The 23,116-nt window shown below is 38.3% G+C and overlaps 1 protein-coding gene across 1 annotated transcript; it reads right to left on the bottom strand.

Moving 5' to 3' along the window:
* Positions 1-3,629: 3,629 nt before the first annotated feature.
* On the bottom strand, positions 3,630-5,635 carry LOC119547342 (beta-1,4-glucuronyltransferase 1). Its single transcript, XM_037854154.1, has 2 exons — positions 4,873-5,635; positions 3,630-4,280 (listed from the first exon to the last, which is right to left on the bottom strand). The coding sequence occupies exons 1-2, from the start codon at positions 5,605-5,607 to the stop codon at positions 3,729-3,731; spliced, it is 1,287 nt and encodes a 428-aa protein (XP_037710082.1). The 5' UTR covers positions 5,608-5,635; the 3' UTR covers positions 3,630-3,728.
* Between the last annotated feature and the right edge of the window lie 17,481 nt (positions 5,636-23,116).

Below are 23,116 nucleotides of genomic sequence, written 5' to 3'. Positions count from 1 at the left end.
TATTTAAGTGACATAACTTTTTAATTAACGAAGCCCTGTAACCTTGTATATAGCTCAGTTGCCAATTTTCTAAAAGGGTACAGTAATTGTCGATCATTTTTGATGACAACTATTTCTTGTTTACTTATTTGTCATTGTCTTATTGAGCAGAAGTCTCAGATGTGTTCTGAGGATGGGCAGCTGGAACAGAGCCTCATGCATTCAGGTGAAACAGTTTTGCAATTTCACGCGGCCCCAGGCATTGTCCCTGTCTCTGTCCTACACAGTTGACTTAACCGTACAGTCCGTCTCTTTCTGTTTTTGGGGAGATCCAACAGCGTCAGCAGTTGGCTGGAAGACAAATGGAAAGCCTTTGCTTGCTTGGCTACTGGTGGCAGCAATTAAAGGATTTTCATGCTGCTTCAGCTGCTTTCGTTTTCCGTACTCCTCCATCCATCCAATCCTCGTAACCCCCATCGCCCACTACCCCTTTCTTGTATGGATCCACCCACCCTGGGCACACTCAAATTTTTTGCTCTTGTCTCCATTTAGTCACTGTTAGTTTCAACTTTAAGGGTCATTTGTCTTTTTGGAAAACTTTTCGTCTCACTTTGTTTCGCCAAGTTGCCATGTCATTGTGACGGGACGGGGAGAACACTCTGTCTCGCTATGGTCAGTTTTTTGGGTTTGTGAATATTTATGTTTTGCCTGCGAGTAGTAGTGGATATTTTCAAATTTATAGGGTTCCGAACAAGCCGCAGGCCTGGTTTTATACACTTTCGGATATATGCCTCTTATGGGACATTCAACGCAAAAGGGGATTATACTGCAGGTTGTGGTTATTTGCCATTGCAGTTTTAAAGTTTATTTTCCAATAAGTTTAATTTTATGGCTATGGGTATATTTTAAGTTATATTAGCACAATTCTCTTTACTAAAAGTACTTTAAAGTGTTACGAAACCTGGTAGCTGATATCATAATTATTATCATTATCATCCAATTACGAAAATAATAAAATTGATTTAAATTTTGAATTGTAATTACTGTTGCATGCAATCATACCATTTCAAGTCATTGGTTAACTATGAAAAATTGAAACATATTTGAAATAATAAAGTGATAAAAGAAAAAGGGAGAAAAAGAAATGATTCTTCTTTTTTAACACCTGACTTCCGACTTTATAAATTAAATATTTTGTTATACTTTAATAAAGCGTTGCACATTATTTTATTTCAAGTGATATACTTTTTTTTAAATATCGCTTTAGAATTTTTAGCCTAAATGTTGTGTGTTTTTCAAGCATTTTCAAGCTTAATTTTTTTTCTAAATATTTAATCTAAACTGTTTGGCTGGTGTCACAAAATAGCAATTAATTGCTAAATTATAACCACAAAGGAATGTTATTGACGATAAATAGATCAATTAATAATATTGTTTGTTTGTTTTGAATATTCTGAGGCAATTTTTCAATTGCAGTTTGGGCCCTTGAGCCGAAATTATTAAACCGCAGGTGCTATGAGAGTTGACTAGGGTATGGGAAGTCCTACACCTGCACTTTAGCACTTGGGCACTTGGGTCATCCGCAGAGTGCAGTGAACCACAAAAATGGCACATTACCTCGTACTCTGCACTCACACGAGTGCATTGTGTCTGTGCATGAACCGCAATAAACAATATGAATTTATATGCGCTCGGAAACATTTTAATTAATCACTGGAGGGCATCAATTGCATTTTGTATGCTAATAATTTGCGCCATAAATATTCCATAACCCTTTGGTCGCCTCTCCAATCAGCATCTAAAAATCCCGCCTCGCGGATATCATAAAGGCCTCATGTACTATTCGATTTCTTTTTACCATCCCTTTCCCCCATTTTTGGTGCGCATTTTAAAATGAATTGATATTCAATTAAGCTAAAAATTTCTCTCTCCCATGGTTTTGACATACAAAACACACACACAACCAGTAGAATGCAGCAAATAATAAATATTTATTTAGGTTTGCAGTTCATATTTTATACTATTGATGCTGTTGCGTTTGTTGTTGATTTTTTGTAAACTGCACAACAGAAAAAGTAAAGCAAACATTGACGGAAGCGGAAAATGCTTTTGCCCTGAGCTATGACAAATTTAAAGTGTTTTAAAAAAGGGGGTTTCACTGTGGACGGCAGTTCACGTAGTGACGAAGCGCACCAGGAGAGTGTGCGAAGGCGACTACTATATATATATATATATAATAGTCCGATCGTAACGAGAGATACACCAATCGAAAGGTATAAAAAACGATGATAGTGTTAAGGTGCACTTTTAGAAGATTGGAGTTGTTGCGGCCGCTGGGGATAAGTGGCCCATTTTAACAGCCTAGTTTTATTATCACATACGCGTTGAATGACACCTTGTTTGTTGAAATGCGACACCTTAATCCAAAGTTATCCCAAAACCATGACTTGGAGGGACTTTTCAAAATGAAAGAATTACGTTGTTTTATCTTTCTAAAAATTTAATAAGGTGTTAAGCCGCTGCATATAAGTAACTTTAGTTTTACTACTTTTGGAAAAAACCGCTAGTTTAGCAGGAAATCCGCTATAAATAGAAAAATCTGTCGTTCAATATGACGTTGAAAAGTTTGTTTGAAATACTATGCACGCCTTCTATACGTAATTTGTCTAAATACCATAGTTTGACAAGTATAGTCAAGAGTTAAACAAAAAAAATGTTGCTTAGCTTTTATTCTTATTGATCAGACTGTTCAGACTGTATATCTCCTTAGATTTTTTAACTTTTGACATACAGAAAATTTTTGTAAAATCGACCAGTTCCGAACAACTAACATTGTATGAGCGTGGAATTTTGTTTGTGTGTACTCAAACTATATTTTTTGGTCCTGAAGACATTTAAGTTGTGCTAAACAGATTGATATAAGAAATTTTAGTTCTAACGCTTTTGGAAAAACCCAATTCGTTCGGCGATAATAGCTAAAAAACAGCCAGATCTAAAACTCATGTAGCTTCTAAGCGAGCGTGTGCTAAGTGTCGTTGAAAAGGTATCTTAAAATGCTAGTACCGATGCCTTAACGGAAATAGTCCAAATGCAATTAATTGTCAAAGACGGAGGAACCGATTTTCTTTGTAATTTGAATATGTATAGCCCTTCAGATTTTTCTCATTCGGCACGCTTCATCAATATCCCTCCACAGGCATATTGTATTGCGGCGTGCCGAATGGGAATAAATATAAAGTATATTTATTTAGTTGATATCAAAAATGTTGAACACTGAAGGTGCGATCGTCCCTAGATTGTTTACCTCGTTAGAAGGTGTTTTTGTTTGATTTATATTAAAATAGGGAAGTATACAATGAATTTTAAGTAGGACGCATGTATTAATCATTCGATACTCGTAGAGTAAAAGCGTATATTAGATTCGTCGGAAAGTATTTAACAGGTAGAATTAAGCGTTTCCTATCTCCGTCTGTCTATCCGTATGAACGCTGAGATCTCCGAAATCTCGTTCTTCCTTGCTAACAATTAAATATTTAATTTTTGTAATTCTTTTTTTCTGTGTACACCTATAGTAACGATAGAGCATACAAGTATTTAAGTCCTTACTAAGTTTAAAAAAATCCCTTACTAAAGAAATTGTAAAAAATGTATTCAACCTATTTCTGTTTATGCGAAGAATTTTACAACTTACTGCCACAGCATTCTGATAAATTAACACGGAATTTGGAATACAATATATGAGCACTATCCTAAATGACACAGCCATTTCGAGAACCGTACTTGATCCGTAGCTCTTTAGAGATTTTTCTATTGATAAGGCCATTAGTGCGGCGGGTGGATTGTTGGAAGATTGATTTGCTTTTAGCGGGTTGCTTGATGCCCGGCTTGTGGACCAAAAAGGCATTATCCAGGATGTGAAACTCATAGTCCAGTACGCACATTGCGTACGCTTGTGTCATTTTGTCTCGCTGACCTTCCCAGGTCAATCGCTCGTCATACGGTGGATCCTCGACGGTGCCTATGAAGATCGGCTCCCACATGTTGTCATTTTGCGAGCGATGACCCACATTGAAAACGTTGAGACCTTCGGTCACCACGGTGGCATTTATCCATTCCCCCAGCTTGGGTCCTCGATGGCAAACGGCGCAGATTTCCATGTGAAATGGTACGGCTTCACCCGATCTCAACAATTTTTGCAACTCCGGCTTGGAGCTCGGCACGGAAACGTTGGCCATCACCTCGAAAATACGCAGCACATGTACCACCGGCGAAGTGGGCTGCTGTCCTGGCCTTCCAATAACCTGTAGATAAGGTTATACCAACAAAATATTTTAAAATGTATTTATTTTTACAAAAAGAGCAAAAACAAAAAGTTTTTATAACCGTATCAAAGTATGAAAAATAGGTGCTTAAAATTGAGATCTGATCTTACAGTTTTAATTTTGCATGTTTTTTCTTCAGTTAAAATTATGGAGGGTAATCAAAGACGACCATATAAAAGACACATGTAAATATTTTATAAAAAAGCGTACACAAATTGATCGAACCAACTACCCCTGCATTAAGTTGTGAGTGAGCATGGGATTCGAAAGCACGGTTTTCAGAAAAGTGCCATTAATGGTCATATTCTTTTCCAACCAAAAAATAAAATTTTACCGTTTTTTTGTTTGGTTAATTTAATTTATTGAATGTGCTCTCTGGATTAATTTGTGTAACCGTTTGAATTCTTAGTAAAAAATAAAATTTCCTTTGGAAAGTCCGAGATTTAATGTAATTCGTTCTCCGCGATAGTTAGGTGGGCAAGTTTTATGGCGTTTAGCTCGATTGAAAATTATAAAAATAGAAGCACACTGGCAACCAGAACATAACTAAAAGCTCAATAACAAATCTTACAAGACGGCCAAGGAAATTTAAATAGTCCGGCACCAATCCGGGCGTGGGATAGAGTTCGATGTCCGAGGCGAGGACGTAATGGGTCAGCGAAGCTTTGCGCGCGATGTTGCGACCCATGTTCACCGGATAATCGAGTCCCTGCTGAGTCCTGTACAAGTCCCTTCTAGCCACATTCTCGTAAGGCGGTGGACCGCTGCAGTTGGCTTTCGCGTTAAGAGCCTTTTTGGGCGAGGGCACCACCTGCGGCAGATGTTCCACGTCGAAGTACAGATGGAAGCTGGACAGCTCGCGAACCAAGTCCTTGCCGGGATGGCACTGCAGCAGGTACAGAATGCTCTCCAGAGTGCGTTCAAAATCCGTGCCCGGGGCGTAAATGGCCAGGCTCAGGGGCGATCGCCAGCGTTCCAGGAGGGGTACCACATTGTCCAGATAAGTATAGTCCGCATGGCTGGAGTACGTCACATTTTCATAGCACGAGAGCTGCCCGTGACCGGCCATTACGTAGTTCTCCAGCACCCAGTAGTCGCGATAGATCGCCTTCCTCGATTCGTAAGTCTTATCCTCGCAGTTTACAAACTTTTCCAGCTTCACCGAGGTGGTGTTGTCCAGCGAATTGACTTCAAGGACGAAAGCCAGACTCGCAATTGCGATCAGAAAACTGGAGAGTCGAGCCATGTTGTACGTCAGCGCCTCACAATTTGCATTTCGTGGTCTACATAAACTGTCATTGAGCATGAATTTTATTTCTCTGGTAACTAGATTGGAGTTTTTTTATAAAAAATAAAATTCTATAAAAGTCAAACATTAAAAAATTAAAATTAAAAATTAAAAATGAAAGGAAATGTTACAAAGCAAAATATATTTGCTTTAAAACTTTAACTTGTCAAATTTAACTTTATTGAACCTATGGCAGCATATGATAGGGTCACCAGATTGGCTAAATTTAATATCCTGAATAAGGTAAAGATACAAAAAAATTATCACACAGGTCAACAATTCTTAAAAACCTCTTCATCAAACCATTTCATCTACAGTCTAGTCTCGTCCGATAATTCCCATAGGAGCTATAGGATATGGGTTGACGATTGGGAAAATTAAAAGTAAGCTCGCAAGTGATCACTGCATTACAAAAATACTACCAACATTTAAAGGGCAAATTAATTACCTGGTGTTAATCAGCTGTTCCAGAGATTTCAGCAACAAGCTCGAGGCTTTTGAAGCTCTGAAAAACTATGGTTTTCACCTTATTTCATTTAAAAGTCTTGACAGCTCTATAATATTTTAGTATAAGCAGAAAGTATATTTTTAATTATTATTTACTTGTTAATAGTTTTAGACCTAAACTTATAATGAAAAGTAAAGTATTACATATTTTAACTTTCGAAAAATTTGACAACTAGTCACAAGTCACAAAATTCAATAGAGCCATTTAAGAACAATTCAAAAACTTGGAAAATAACCAGAGTTTAAAAAGCATGTAAGCTTTGAACTTATAATTAACAAACAAAATTTATCGAACTGTTAAGATATTTAATTTAAGAGACAAAGATCTGAGACGTATAAGTCCCACTGTAGGCATGTTTCATGGGACGATAAAAGATTTAAAATTGATACTGTTTCTTCGAGCAACCACCAATAAACTTTCATATTTTGATACACTCCTTTAACTTTTCTTGCATTGAAAGCTTTAAGAACCATTTAAAACACAATTAAGCTAACCTTTCCCTAAAGACTTCTCCATAACCAATTGAAACAAAAGCCCAACAAAAAGTAATCTCTCTCAAATGGGGTTTATTATTGATTAGCAGACATTTTAATATGCAGCCTGCGCAAATAAACAATTAATACGGAAAATTAATGTACATTGTTCATTGTTATTCATTGTAAAAGGTAAATCCCCAAACCCGGTCCGAGGACCAGCCAACCCAACCTTCCATTTCACAGAAGGCGTGGACAACAAATTTTAATTATGCGCCAGTTTTGGCTTCTATTTGGGCGCGTGATGGGGGTGCTGTGTATATAGATTATGTATTTGTATGTATATTGAAATATTAGTAATTACGAGTTGAAAATTCATGAAAATACAATTTGCGATTATTGTTATTAGTGTCAGGCAACAGGCAGGGTGCCTCCGATGGGACTTCCCCCTGAAACTTTTGCCAATGGCTGGCAAAGTTCTCCGTGTGCGGCGGGGAGACAAAGGGGGCCAAAGGGGGCGAAGGACAAAGGACGCAGGACGGCGACAGCAGCTGAAAAATTTATAAATTCAATAGCACCTAATTAAAATTAAATCTGAAAGCTTTCTGTATCGACGATGGAGCACGGCTTAGGCAGCCACCGCTGGAAGAGCAACAGCTACAGGATACAACACAACAGACCAGACCAGAACTGTGCAGAGCAGAAGGAGAGTTGGCCAAGGATACACGGCAGGATATGCACGGTAAATGCTGTTGCCGGAAATGAACACGTGCTGATGTGTGCCAGCAGCACACTTGGCAAAATAACTAAACCTAGTAAAATTAAATGGTAATATAAAATATAATATAATTATATATAACATAAGTAATAAGGTTTGGTCAAAAGTATTTACACAAATCAAAAGTCAAATATACTCATAATATTAACTTACTTCATGTGCATTTTGGCATCAATGAAAAGGTCATTTGTATTCCGTTTGAATGATACAAGACTTTTCTCAACCCGTTCAGTACTTATTGAAAATGTCGAATTTTTGTTAAAATCAACTTTTTAAACTTTATTTCCCGTCTTGAAAACTAACACTTTTTGATGCTAAAAGTTTTTATAATCAAAACTATTAGTAACCACAAAAATAATTTTTCAAAAATCGTTTTGCTAATATTTTTCATGATTTTTTAATATTGCTTAGAAATTTACATTTCAGCTATATTTTTCTCTTTCTGACATTGTCACATTCCAAAAATTCTTTTACCTAGATCGGAATAAAAACATATGGCTAACTTCAACTAGTACAATACAAGATAGAGGATATAATTGTTGCGTAATAAGAACGGTTTGAAAAAAGTATATTTATTAGGTCGAACAATTAAATATCAATTTTATCATTAAATTTTAAGAAAAAATTGTTCAGGGTAAGACAAGCGTGTTTAAAAATTTTGTCAAGTTTTGTAACAGAAGTTAAATGTGATATTGAGAGCTTAAAACATCATACAATCAGTTTGGTTTTTACATATGATGTTAATTTTTGGCAGTGTTCGTGCGCCGCATGGAAAACTTTACCAACTGAAACGTTCTGTGTGCTTATTTATGAGCCGGCGTTTGTTTGCCCAGCCCGCTCGACGCCGCTGTGAGCCTTTCTCTGTGGGTGGCTGTGGGCTATATTAATTATTGAAAGATTTGATATCGGCTTAAAGTTACGTTCGCCGTCTGTTGCTCTTATTGTTCCGGCCTGCTGCGCCTGGTTGGCCTCCTACTGCCACCCGTCCCTCCCTGGAAACTTAACTCACTTGTCGCATGCATCATCATCAAGGCAGTGCCAAATCTAATTTACCTTGTCTACCCTTGCCTCTCAACTCTATTCCTTTCCCCGATCAACTTTTACCGAGCTGGCTGCACTTAGTCCTTCATCCAGGCGCCTGGAAATGAACCAATAAATCAGTTTATAATAGCAAAAAGAAAAAGGGCAGAACTACATCGAAGTTAGGTGCAACTTTTGATGCAGGGCGGATCAATGGCCCCGAGAGAAAGTTGAAAGTGTTTTTTCCCGAAGAAATTATATTTACCTCTGCGTTGGACAGAAATATGTCAGGTGAAATGGAAGAAAATGGAGAAAGATTCAGATGGATAGATGGATATTGAAGAGTTTCATAAGCAAAGTCGACTGAACAGGGAAATAGTTGGTAATCGAAATATGAACTCGTTTGCAGAGCCTTTACTAATTTATTTTTTTTACCTGAATGTTGACGAAGTATCAAAGTAATCTAACTGTGAGAAATGATAAGGGAACAATTGATGAAAACGAAGATGAAGTATTTTTATTTTCTTTAACAGCTTCGAAGAATATAGCTTTATCGTCCTTTTAATAATCTTTTTGCCGAAATACAGAAGCTACAGTTTCGTATTTATATTAAACCAATTGAATGTTTATCCTTCTTCCACAAAAATAAACACAAGACATTTGTTTCCTAAAAGTCTGTTAAATTACGGGTTAAGTGACAAGCCTTAAATTCAATTGAAGGCCACATATTTCCACTAGTTTATATAACAATGGATAATTCAACTTTGATTGAAGTTTATTCACTTGTTCACATTTTCCCGATTGATTTTCTCCCCAAAAACAGTTGTCGCTTTAATTGTCTTTTCTGTGGACAGGGTTCAATTTGTTGGATGAAGTGTTTTCTGTTGACGAGCCTGGTTCATAATTTAATTTCCGTGTTAGCATTTATCATTCCGAGAGAGCCGATTGTTTTTGTCTTAAGCCGATTCACTGCTAATCTTTGAGGCCGGATAACAAAGACACACAAACCGATCGGAAGCTTGGCATAAGAAGCTTTCCCAGTGCACTCACGAATTTTGTGTTTTATTTAGGGTCGAGCAGCATCCATCTCTGACATTTGGCAGATGACATTTAATGTGGCCCTCAGTCCGCCTGTCGACACCAGCCAACATCAACTCTCATCCAGGACAATGCAAATGAGGCGGAAGGCGTTGCAGGCGGATGCAAGGGGCGTGGTCCGGTCGAGAGTCGGAGGCACGCTGCATATTTTAACATTTCCGGTTTGATTTCACATTCCAAACAAAATGGCCGGCAGACGTGCTTCCGCCATCAGCTGCACGCACCGCACCTGAACCAGAACCAAAACCTGGACCAAAAATCCGGACTCGGGTCTGGTCAGATCCATATTCACATGGCTGACTGGAGCACTAACAGAAAAAGGTGGGTAAGGGGCAAAAATGAATATGCTTAATAAATATTTTCACAAAAAAACTTAAAGCGGAATCGCTGTACTTTTCTAAATTTTGCGAATTTACTGTTTCGAAGTCGTCATTGCTTAGAAGACTTATATTTATTCCCGTACCCTTGCATTAATACATTTATTAAATATTGTATACTCTTTCAGATGGTAATAATAATTCAGTCATCAGATTGCAATGCATTGAAGGAGATATTTGCATATACATATATTAATGTTCAGCATCACAGCTGTCATAGAAAAAATCGTTAAAACTAAAACGAATATAATTGTAAAATAGACATAACTTTCCCTCTTTCTAACAAATGCGCATTACGCCAGATATAATTTGTATTTACGATTTTAAAAAACTATATGCGTTCTTTTAACTGATTCTAAATTAAAGATTACTCCAAAGGTATATTTATTTAAAAATTTTAAAATCCAAATGCATTAATTTATTACATGTTAAAAGTTATAAATGGCGGAAGTATTCTAAAAAGAACGCACCTTTTTGATGGTACCTTTATGAAATTTGGTACTTATATTGTTATTTCTTGCTCTTAGATACTGTGTCTTATACCCACTAAAAACAATATGATATTGCTGATTTTTTTCAGTGTCCATGGCTGAGTTCTCTAAACTGGGGCGTGGTTCAATCGACAAATTTATTGTAAGCCAATTGATTAGATCACATGTCCCTTCCATCATAACAGGCTTATGTTGCATAGAGAGATAAAAAAGCAGAAAACAGAGACCGAATAGCGGAGAGATTGCATGAATGAACCCCTATAATCATATTCGATGCCAGTATATAGTTTTAGGCTCGATTCCCAGCCGCTCGCAGAGGGTATAACATTTAACTCTTTAATCTTTTTGATGGGGGAATCGCCGGGCAGGGGCACATAAAAAATTTACCAGTTGATTTTATGCTGGATTAAGCTTAAACTTTATACTAAAAGGAACTAAGCAAGCGTAAATGGAGTTTTTCCCCTTTTCTTTGGCCCTCGAAGCCAGCCGCTGTTGTTTCCAGTCCCTTTCCTTGTTAAAATAGCTTTAGTGCGGTCTTTTGCCTTCATCTGGCCTGGGTCCTGCCCCGAGTCCTTTTTCCACATCCTGGCCTCCTTCATGTGTATGTGGGGGGATGAAGCTCTTAAGCTACGACTGACTGATTCCGGCACATTTCGGATGGGATGTCGAAAAATATTTGCTGTGACAGTTTTTAGCCCGAAGTCTCTGCGCTTTTTTCCGCCCTGTTTTTTCAGCTTAGGGGGTTGCATTTCGGCCTACCGCATCTCCAGACCATAATTCGCATCGAAAACCCATCAAGTAAAATTTTGAAAAAGGTAGGGAAAAGGGGAAAAAATTGTGGCCGAAGGTTTGGCTCTGGTCCTTTGACGAAGGCAATTTTGCGTTCAGGTAATAGCTCTATTATATAATTATTGTACATTATTGCGGTTTGGTCTGCTGCACACGCACTCAATAGATACATATATATAAATCGAGGTGCATGGCTAGTAGATATATAGTTATAAAGCAAAGTCATGGCATTTAATACCGATAGCGATGGTAAAACTTCCTAAACTCAACTCTAACATTACATATTTGAACACGTGAATAGGGTGCAAAGTATGTGAAAGACTTTAAATCAATTTAGGTTCAAACTGAATTTGAGAAAAACAAATCAAGGTAAATATTTGACATACCTTTCCCATTGTAGCATTGCGATGACAATATCTGTCCACTATTTTTGCCATCCCTGAAAGTGAGTGCTTTGACCTGATGTACTGGTCAACTTGGGATTGGTTGAGGTATCCGTATTAATATTCTCTCGTCCATCCGTCGAACGTTGAAAAGGCAATAAAAATTTGTGTCATTCAACTGCGATGACAACGATGAATCGAACTGTGAGTTTACCCATCCAACCAAAAGCCGCCCCTTCGCCCTTATTCCACGGCGATTTATTTCAGGCACTATCGATACGCCTTGACAGAATCCAATTCCATTTCAATTGACCGGGCAATGCATATATAATACTGTGTATATATGATTTGCCACCCATCAACATCCAGGGACTCCGGACCGTAAGTGTTGACATTATTTATTATGTAGCCGTTGCATATGATTGGCTTTTTGTATTTCTCTGCCTTTGGGTTTTACATATCCATAACTACGAGTATTGTACATGAAGCTGCACATAAGTATATATGTTTTTATGCAGAAAAATAACCAACGCGAAAATCACAATCCTAAGGGAGACGAATTTTATAGAACTATTGTTCTTCTTTATATTGTCTGCCTTAATTATGTTAGGCTTTATGTAAATTCAATCCATATAAGTTATAACAAGAAGAGATCGCTTCGGCTAGTGATCCTAATCAAGAATATATATACTTTATGGGGTCGGAATCGCTTCCTTCTACCTGTTACATACTTTCCGACGAATCTATAGAAATACGTTTTTAAGTATTTATTTAAGTATTTAATTTCCGTAGTCAAAAAGTATTTGTTCTTAAATATTGTTAAGGTACTCTTGAACGACCCTCAATAAATGCTTATAGTTTTTGGTTGATGTCACGTGACTGTGCAATGGAATTGCTAAAAAGGGTTGCTTTTAATAACCTTATTCAAGAAAACTTTTTATAATGACTCCTCATATAGAAATTTATAATTATATTGATTAAAGTTATTCGCTGCTCTTTCGATGTTCTTCTTTCAAAGATCCAAATCAAAAGAATTTTTCAGAATTTTCCGACAAATTAAACTTAAATTTTCTCCCCCATTAATCTTGATAATCAATGGTTCATATCTGTCTGTAAATATTGAATAATAATTGTTAAAGGATGTCTGGTTTCTGTTCGTTGCGGTTCCTGCCGCTGCCGTTGTATTTTATTGTAGAAATGATCTCGCGGGGGGTCCAGCTGTGGGTGGATAATGAAACCATAGTAAATAAATCAATAATTTTTACTCTTTTGTGAATGGCCCGCGGCTACTTTGTGTTTGTCTCTGGATTCCCCTATCGCTTTTATCCCGCTCCTCCGTCTGCCTGGAGAACAAAAAGAAAATATATATAATGTACATTTTTTATGTATTAAAAGAGCCGAGCCAAAGAAAGGAGAACATTTTATTTGGCTTGTTGTGGTTTTGGCTGCGAGCGGAGTCGAAGCGGAGGCTTCATATCCATGGGTCTAGTGGGCCAGTAGAGCACTTAAAAAAACTATTTCAACTTCAACTTATTTAAAAAAAAAATTAAACTATATTTTGGCCATGCGCTTACCATATGAAGTTTAAAAGATTTAACACGACTATTCTAGATGATTCGTAATTTATGGACCCTTTCTATCTTACTGTCTGTCCTAACTTATGTTGAGTTTTTACTCTTTACACTAATAAATATGTTTTATATTATACTAATTATTATAAATATATTTTAATTAATTTAATTAATTTTTAATTTTAATTTAATCAATATATTAATTGGTTTCTAGCAAGTCCTTTTAATTTTTATATACACATTTGTGGCTTAATTATGAACGGTTTATTCTGTTCATAAATATATCATATAATAAGTTTAACCTAACAGGTAGTGGGCTTTCCCTTTAGAGATAAGATAGTATTCGGAATTAAGGATTGTCCTTTATTTTCTCAGTATGGCCCGTGGGCCTATTTGTTGTTGGCAGCGGTTTCTGTGGTTTTCATCCTTTTCAGGCTGCCGAGAGAATGTCCTGGCTTGGCCTCTTCTGCACTGCTCCGTTCTGTTCTATTTGGCCGGTCCCTTTGGTTTGGTCTGGCATGCTACTTTCCTTAACCGAAAATGTGACGAAGGCACTGACTGTATTTCGCATCTCACGGATACGGGCACTGCCGCACACATGAGTAAGTAGACTCATTGCCATGTTATCCTCTTTCCTTCATTATTTTGGCTCGTTTCTTGTAGTAGCCGCATAAATTGGTTGGCAAACTAATTGAAAATGGTTCTTGCCCCTCTGTCACCCACACAAGCTTACATATTCAATAAGCTGGATGTGTGTGTGTGTGTATGTGCAATCTAAACGCTAATTAAATGATTCAATGATTCCCTTTCCGCCCCCTCGCCCCTTTGGTCCTCCCCTCGCTGGCTACTTTACCTTAATTTCTTTTTATTGTTTTTCGCATGTTCTTTCAATTGCTTTTATGTGTGTGTGGGTCGGGGTGCTGGCGTGTGTGTGCAGTCCAAGTCCGGTCCAAGTAACTCCTTCAAGTGAGCTGACAAGTGCCAGGGGGTAAGCTCCCTTCAACACTCCCTTCAACCACCCGCCTTTTCTCTGTGTGTATTTGCGGGTTAATTGAATTTTATGTGTTGGTCGCCAATCCTTAAGATTGTCTTCCCCCGCACCCCTCCCCGATTCCAGCCCCAGTCGGTCTGGACTTTGGAAATTAATTTCCTTATATTGACTTTTTTCTTTCTGCTCCCTTTCTGCATCCCTCTCCCTTTTCTGCACTCCCTCAATTTCCGTTGCTGTCTGTAGAATTTCTTTGGAATTTTTTCGTTCCTGCTTTTTTGGGATTCCTTGGATTTATTGCCTCTGTGGTATATAGAAATTCTTAGGCTGACTAATGAGAAAATTATAACCAGGCACTGGGGTACTTAAGAATCCTCCCTACACTCAAAAGCTCTCCATCTTGGTCCTCCCCAAAACCGTGCCATGATTTCTCCTATCTGTAAAAGAATAGTTTACACTTCGCAAATAATGTAGAACATAGTCTTTGGGGATTGTTAATTAATGAGTTATGACTATTATATTAAACTATTTATTGTACTATTCATTTTAATAATAGCCTTCCTCTTCTTGGGACATTATAAGTATATACATTTTTAAATAATTTTAATTTCTTGGGGATAGGTATTGAATCTTATTAACGAGATCTGTAATATTATCCTAGTAGTACATTATACCTTTAAGGGACATATTTCTTTGAAACTGCTTATTTGAATTTCCCTTAAACAAATCACCCGTATTATATTCCATTTTGAAAAAAAACAAAGCTATCTAAAGTTGTTACTCTATCCCCTAACGATGATATAAGATATTGGAACAACTTATCCGGACCATAAGTACTACTTTTTCAAAATTGCTCAAACTTTGATGTTGATACTCACACTCTTTTTGCTGAGTGCACTCCATCTAATGCTTCACTTGATGTTAATGGATTCGCACTTGCAATGAACCACAAACATATGCAAATGTCTCGAGCACCTGCTAACAACATTAACTAGCAGGGAGTCTCCACATACCAACCCCCCCCCCCCCCCACTTCCATCGCCTGTAAGTATACTCATCATTTTCAGGCCTGCTCTAACACTCGCACTCCATCAATAATTATATGCTGCATACATTTAGGCGCCCCCTCCCCCCGTTCATCATCGCCTCGTTTCACTGTGCAAATGTTTGTGCAGCACTCGAAATGTGTGCTGCAGACGCAGTGCAGCATGGGGGGGGGGAGTTTTGGGAGGGGTGGTGTTTTTTGGGGGAAACGTCGCCATCACCAACGTGGCAAAAATAAGACGGTTAACATTTTTGAGTGCGTGGTTGCAATTGGGGCTGCCTCAGATGGCTTGATGTGGGCTGAGAAGGGGGTAAACGGTGGGTGGGAGTGGGAGTTTCGGGTTGCAGGAAGGCGGAAATGTGGGCGGGCCTGCTGGATTCCTGTCGAGTGTGTTTTGAGGCTTTGCTTTGCTCTTTGCCGGCTGCACTTAAATATTTTGCATATGCGTAAAGTGGAGCATCAGCGGCTGCGACGGCAAACACTTTGTTGCAGCCAGGAACTACCCGGATTTCTTTGTACCGCAGCGGCAGCCCTGTTTATACCAATTTGTCGGACTCAAAGGGAGCCCAGGAGATTGCCTTGAGGCGCGCTTTTGTATCCTGGTAGTTAGTCAGCCGATGCAGGTAATTGCAGGTATTTCGGCCTAAAGAGAGGAGCAAAGGGGGCAACGTTGAGGATGTGTGTTCGTATCTATTAATTATTAAAACTGAAAGCTGGGATATCATCGATTGATATCCTTATAATTTAATGATGACTCCATGTAAAATGGCTTATATTAAGTTGGCTATTCTATAAATCAATAACAGTGGACTTGCAAAACAATAATTCAATCTTGAACCAATAATATTAATTAAATATTTGTAAAAAATCGTTTAACTTCTTGTTATACTTTTTATGAATGAAAAAATGGTCAAAAAAACAGCTATATTTTTATGAATAAACGAATGCAAGCAATCTTATTCAATAGTACATGAATAGCGCACATAAATATTTATTTAAATATATAGAGAGCACCATCGAAAGTATTTTCAAGACTAAAAGTCAATTTTCCGTGTTTTCAATGAAAACTTATAAGTAAATGTTTAGATAACTTTTCATCGTTTTTATAAAAAGTCCCCCAACAGCTTGAAATTGTGTTGTATTTGTTCTATAAAGTTATTAATAGAACTTGTTTATATTGTCTTGAAGACTTGTTCAAAGCTTTCCCTCTCTGTTATGCATATTAAATAAAAATTCCTTTTGACTAGCCTCCGAGTTTCTATATAAATTGAGTTTGAAGCGACTCAGTTGATTCATTCTATTCGATCCGTTGGTTAATTGCATTTGGCTCATTGGCTTTGAAGTGGGGAGATATTACCACATGGCCGCAATTCAATTATTTTATTAGAGAAAGGGGGCCTAAGCAGAAGCAATTGCTTTGATTGCCGGCGGCACTAACCGCAAGGCGAGCAGTCAAGGCTGCTTTTCCGAGGAGCCCCGCCCCCAGGACCACCGCCCCCTGAGAGCCTCCTCCTCGACCAGAAACCGCAACTATGATAAGGATAAAAGGTCGGGCGGTGGCGGACTGATAGCAAAAATGCGTTTTAAATATGAGATGTGGTGGGCGGGACTTTCGAGTGGCTGCAAGGACAATAACCGAGAAAGGGCCTTCGGTTTCCAGACTTGGCTCTTCCTCTCGGCTCTAAAATTTAACCGCCACGCTGATGGCAGCAATTAAACAGAAAATGCCGGGCCCTGAAAATGCTCAAGAATTTGTGGTACAAAAATTCAATTAATTTTTGCCCCTACACACAATGGGTGGGTTGGAGATGGGGTTTATTTTCGGGGGTGTGTTGTCTTCATGTTCGGTGGTTAGCGGTTAGCAAAACTATAATAAATTATTCTACGACATTTTCGCCTTGATTAGCATGGGCATCAGCAGCTCCATTCCAAAATAAAATAAATTACTTCCCACGGACTCTTCCGGCAGGGTGGGTGGTGCAATCGACCAAATTAGCTGGGGAAAATATATATCACATCATCGGACAACTTTCTCTAGTGTTGAGGCTAAAAAATTAAGTTATCAACTTTCCGTCGTGTGTGTAAAAAGATATAGAAAACTCGAACCTAAATTGGTTCATTGTGTTACACAATTAAGCTGGAAGCCAATGGGAGTTCAGGGACTGGGTGGTTTCGGGGAGTTCTACACAAGTTCGTTGCTTGGCTGCAATTTTGCCATTGATCGAATTATTTGACTTTCATTTCGTAATTAGTTGGAGCTTTTTGTTTTCAAGAGTAGAGCATTTGTTATCGATGAGTGAGTGGCAGGAATTTTCCAGCTTGGTGTACACAGAAACATTTCGACCAGTAGTGTGGAAAATGAAATTATATAGATTTTAAATGAATAAAAACAGGTGAATGTAAAAAAATAAAACGAATGCTAATATTTTATTCAAAGTTTAGAAGATAATATTCATATCAAAAGAATTGGGTTTTTGAGGTAGTTTATCTTCACAAACAAAAACGAAATCACTTAATTAAAAGGCTTCTGCAATATTCAGGCCTTTCTAGCTTCTCTTTGGGACTTCCCCAAGATTTATTTAAATTGACAAAAAGAGGCCATTTTCAATTTACTTGTGCAGAAACGATTTCTCAGTGCCAGTATAATTTATTTGATTTGTGGGCAATATCGACGGCAATTAAGATAGCAAAAATGTACAAAAAATCTAAACGAATTTAAATTGAACTTTTATTATGCGCTCCTTTTTGCTGTGTTCTATTTTATCTATGCTCTGAGGTAGACAACAATAAATTCTTATAAATAAATGTGTGGGTTCGGTTTGGGAATAAAAAATAAAATGAGGAGGACAGAACGTTTCCTTGGCGGTCGAGTCAGCAAAGCTCGAATTGCCTACGCAGGCAGAGACAAAAAACCGTAGGGATCGGAGGAATTTAAAGGGCAGGGGTGTGCCTATTTACCATTAAAACAAACACATACCCAAAATAACAACAATTCACGATGCATAAAAAATGGGCATACCATAGAGGCATTGCCAAATTCTTTTGACACTTATCCCCTGCCTCCATTGACTCTCCTTTGTCTACACCTTAAATAAAACAAGGAAGAACGCTATAGTCGAGTACCTCGACTATCAGATACCCGTTACTCAGCTAAAGGGACCAAAGGAAAATGGAGATATGCAAGCAGCAAATGCGCCACCTACCGGCGGTAGACAAATTTAAGCGTTGTGGGCATTAGAGTGGGCGTGGCAAAGTTTTTTTTAAATCAATCGATAGGTATTGACGAGACCAATACATTTAAGTTAAAATTTTTTATCTAGCACGAAAATTGTGGGCGCCACAGGCTTGGGCGGTTTGTGGGCGTTAGAGTGGGCGTGGCAAACTTTTTTTTAAATCAATCGATAGGTATTGACGAGACCAATACATTTCAGTTTAAATTTTTTATCTACCATGAAAATTGTGGGCGCCACAGACTTGGGCGGTTTGTGGGCGTTGGAGTGGGCGTGGCATATTCGCGTAGTAAACTTGCGCTGCGCTCAAGCCTACGGAATCTAAATCTGAAAACTCGTTTCTCTATCTTTGATATTTTCCGAGATATCCGCGTTCATATTTACGATTTTTTGAAGTTTGTGGGCGGTTTGTGGGCGTTAAAGTGGGCGTGGCAAACTTTTTTTTAGGTCAGTCGGTAGGTATTGATGAGAACAATACATTTCAGTTAAAATTTTTGTTCTAGCATCAAAACTGTAAGAGCCACAGTTTTGGGCGGTTTGTGGGCGTTAGAGTGGGCGTGGCACTCTTTTGAAACAAACTTGCGCTGCGCAGGAATCTCAGGAATCTGCATGCCTAATCCCAGTATTGTAGCTCTTATAGTTTCCAATATCTCAGCGTTCATACGGACAGACGGACAGACGGACAGACGGACAGACGGACAGACGGACAGACGGACAGACGGACATGGCTAGATCGACTCGGCTAGTGATCCTGATCAAGAATATATATACTTTATGGGGTCGGAAACGCTTCCTTCTGCCTGTTACATACTTTCCGACGAATCTAGTATACCCTTTTACTCTACGAGTAACGGGTATAATAAAATCTATTTGGTTTTTAAGGAATGAAAATGTTTGATTAGATTCTAGCATTTGTACAACCTTAATAATATTTTCAAGAGAAATATTATACACACTTAACTATCTAAAAATCTTTATATACATATATACTTTTAAAGTTTTCTGTATCATAAAATTGTTGGTCCTCTAGTTGTATATTTTTTAAAAAATAAAAACAAAATGATATTGTTAATATTTGGTTCTTAAAATTAAATACACACATATAGGTGTATATACAAAAACTAAACTATATTTTTTTTACTTCTTTAAAATGCCTTTTATAATTTTTATAAAAGCAAAACAACTTTTTTCGCTGAGTGCTTGCAAATGTGAGGGTGTGTGAGTGTATCTAGGCCCCTTGTCACCTGTCTCGCTTTCACAGTCTCGGGGTTCCTTCATTATTATTATTATTTTTATTTTGTTTTATATTTGTGTATCGTGCATGTGGGTTGGGTCTTTTTGGGGGCATTCTCGCTTCTTGATTTTTATTGTGGAAATGCGAACGTCGGCCGTTTTTTTAAAGCCACCACAGCACCCACTCACCCACACAAGCACACACTTAGGGCTGGCAAGGATTCTAAGCTCGGTTGTGTGGGTGTGAGTGTGTGTTTTGTTTGTACGTGTAGCCCAACACTTACACGAAAATGATGAATGATTTTATGGTTTGCTTGACCTGAATTTTATAGTATGCATGCATGCCCCTCCACAACCCCACCGCCCCTCATCGACCAGCCCATTGCGAGTGGAAAATTTTATGTTTGCATAAGAAATTGGATTTTTGCATTAGTTATGGAAATGAGAAAACTTCAACTTGATTTGTTTTTCACTGGTTCACTCGTTTCGCTCGGCTCCTCTCACTTCGCTTCCCTCCCCTGAATTTTCTTCATTTTTTCTGTGAGTGTGTGTGCTGGTCAGAAGAAAACGGTTTTTGGCAACTCTCGGAAAACTGTTTGAATTTCCTTCATTCATTTTGGTTTTTCGCTTCGTATTCTCCCTTGTTGTTGGCGTCCATTGGTTTTTGGTTTGTGCATTTGCTCTTTGGGCTTCTGCGGTCCATGGAAATGCAAAAAACACTGAGATAAAGAGTAGCAGGGAATATACTCTTGCCTAATGCTTATTAGATTTGGCTCATGAATCAACCCAATTGCAAGTGGAAATGGAAATGGAAGGAGCCTTCTGTAAGCCTTCGCCTAGAGTATCTGTGAGCTTTTGTCTGCGGCTGTGTGTTTGAGTTGCAGTTGCACTTGCAGTTGCATATTAAGTATACGCCAAGTGGCCGGAGCAACGGAGCACTCACCGGCGGCAGCTGCATCAACGTTGCCCCGTCCAATATTTCGCAATATGCCAAAACAATCGACAATCTATATCTCGCCCACATACACAACAAGGTCCCACAGCGATTCGGGAATTTTAAGACATCTGAGGTCCTGTGAAATCGCAGTACCCTTTATAAATATTTATAATCATTTTTGATAATAAACATATTTATCAGGTATTTTAATACCAGTTATTAATTTACAAATTAGTTATTGAAGAAAGTTGTGTAATTAAACAAACCAATCAGTATTTTAACAATTGCTTAAGGTTTTTTAAAAGTAGGTTAAACACTATTAATTTCTTTTTATTTCATAAATATATTTTTTAATAAAAACAATGAAAGTTTTCATATTTTGTTCTTTATTTTCCCTTATGTTAAGCTAGGCTTTGGTCTTAAACCACTAATATCCATACTTGTTTTGGGTCTAAAACCTACTTTTGAGTCTGACCCGTTATTCTGTTGGATAAGACTCTTAATAGCTAAAGGCAATATCTTGTTTATTGACCTCTTGCTATTACAGATGCAATAATAATTAACAGTTAACATTAAACAAGGGTATTCGGCGAAAGGCTATTAAAAAAAACACCAAACATACATCATATAAAACTGAGTTTGCTTATATGTTTGTGCAGATACTCGTATATATTGTGCTTTATAGAAAAAACTTTTACTCCGAGAAGCAATAAAGCAGTTGAATGCAGCGCCCTCGAGTGTGTGTGGTGGTCCTCGATGAAAATGGAGGTGGATTGTGGGTTCACGGATTGCTACCAGGACCTGAACTGAGGCTAAGACAAGGTTCAATAAACAGACACTTTCCCTCGGGCCAGCTGAACAGAAGACAGTTGATGTCTGAGACCACTGAATTTGACCGATTATAGCACCAAAACGAATTGCTACACAGAAATAGCTAGGAAATTCTTTTGAGGATTTTAAGCTGCTTGAGGTTGGGTATGCGACTTGGGGATACCCTTGTGAAGTTTAAAGCATTTAGTTAATAATACTATTTTATTTTACTGAACAGGTATTTTAATAATTTTTACATATTTTAATTATTATACAAATGAAATCTATGAATCCATTAAAAAATCCTTCATTTTCTTTTAATAACAGCTAGAGAAATTCAGATATGTTACCTGCTCGCATTACTCAGTAAGATTCATAAGAAGATTCATAAGAGCATATTCAACATATATTTTCGCCCTCCTAGAACTATATGAAGAACCCATCCTCTTACCACTTCTGTTTCCTGTTGCGGAAGCCCGATGCCCTGGCTCTGTTTTAATAATGGCAACTTTTTTAATTATTTGCTCGAAACGCTTGTCGATTTGTTGGATGCTGCCGGTTGATTTGTTGGCCTTGTTGCTGTGCCCGATGGTGCCAAACTATGGCGGCAATATGTGCCAACAGTTGAATAATCTGTCAATAAGCTTTTGTCATCGCTCGGGGTCCTGGGTCCCCTGCTTTTTGCGAAGAGGACAACGGCGGCAACTGCTGCTGCTCCAGCTCCCGATGCTGCCACAAACAAACATTTTTCTATTGGTTCGCCAGCGGAGCCCCGAGGGTGACCCTCAGATTCAGTTGGGTTTTCCGGGGGCGGGGCAGAAGTGGGTGGAAGTTTTCCCATATATATTGCGTCTTGGGGGCCACTCGCTCTTTTTTCTCCGGTTGGTTTGGCGGTTGGCGAAAAAAAACTTTTTAATAAAGGTCGATTGCTGCATGTCAATTTGCCACCTCTTCAACTCAACCCTGCAAGTATTCCCCTCCCCCTTTCCTTTTCTTTTTTGCGATTAGCCTTGGCAATAGTTCTGGCCCTGCATGCGCATCCGGTGCCTGCTCCTTGTCTTTGTGTTTCCGTTTTATCACTTATTACTTCCGTTTCGACACTTTGGCACAAGGTGCTTGGCTCCTTGAGCTTAATGCCGTGTCACCTTTTGAATTTTAATTTATTTCCCTCCTTTCGCGTAATGAGCTGCAATTGCAATTGCAATTTCGACCGGGCTTTTCGCTCCTTTTTTTTGGGGGTTTCTCGCAGGGAATTAGCATTTATATGAGCAACTTTTCATTCGTCTAATTGCTAAGCTAGATGGCCGAAATAAATCTTAAGCCGGACTAGAACCACTCGAACAAGTTGGCCGGCCAATCTCGAGGCTCTCGAGTGGGTGGGTGGTTTCTTGGCGGTTCCAGGTGCAACGGGGTGGCGATAAAATATACATAAATAACCTTTATTACACATGCTGACGACGCTCGAGTGCTCGAACTTTTTCAAGTCCACTTTGCCCAGTTGTTTCTCGAGTAGTTTTACGGTGGTGCCTTTGTTGCCGATGTTACCAAATCGAAGCACCACCCAACCTCCCACAAGTCGACTTTTAGCCACGTGCAAAAAGAAAACTCCTTTTATTATAGGCCAAAGCGGTAAACGAAAGTCGATGGCTGAAGCATATATAATCTAAAGAGAGAGGCTGAATAAATTGAACTCTTTTGATGGCTGGAGTTTTATGGAACAATAGAGAAGCAATGGCAAATAAAAGAAAAGTAAAATTCCCTAATCTCGATAAATATATGAAAAATATAAAAATTGT

Source organism: Drosophila subpulchrella, chromosome 2L (genome assembly GCF_014743375.2).
Source record: "Drosophila subpulchrella strain 33 F10 #4 breed RU33 chromosome 2L, RU_Dsub_v1.1 Primary Assembly, whole genome shotgun sequence".
NCBI lineage: Eukaryota > Metazoa > Arthropoda > Insecta > Diptera > Drosophilidae > Drosophila > Drosophila subpulchrella.
Note: the sequence above shows the minus strand (reverse complement) of the source record. Positions and strands in the feature narration are given on the sequence as shown.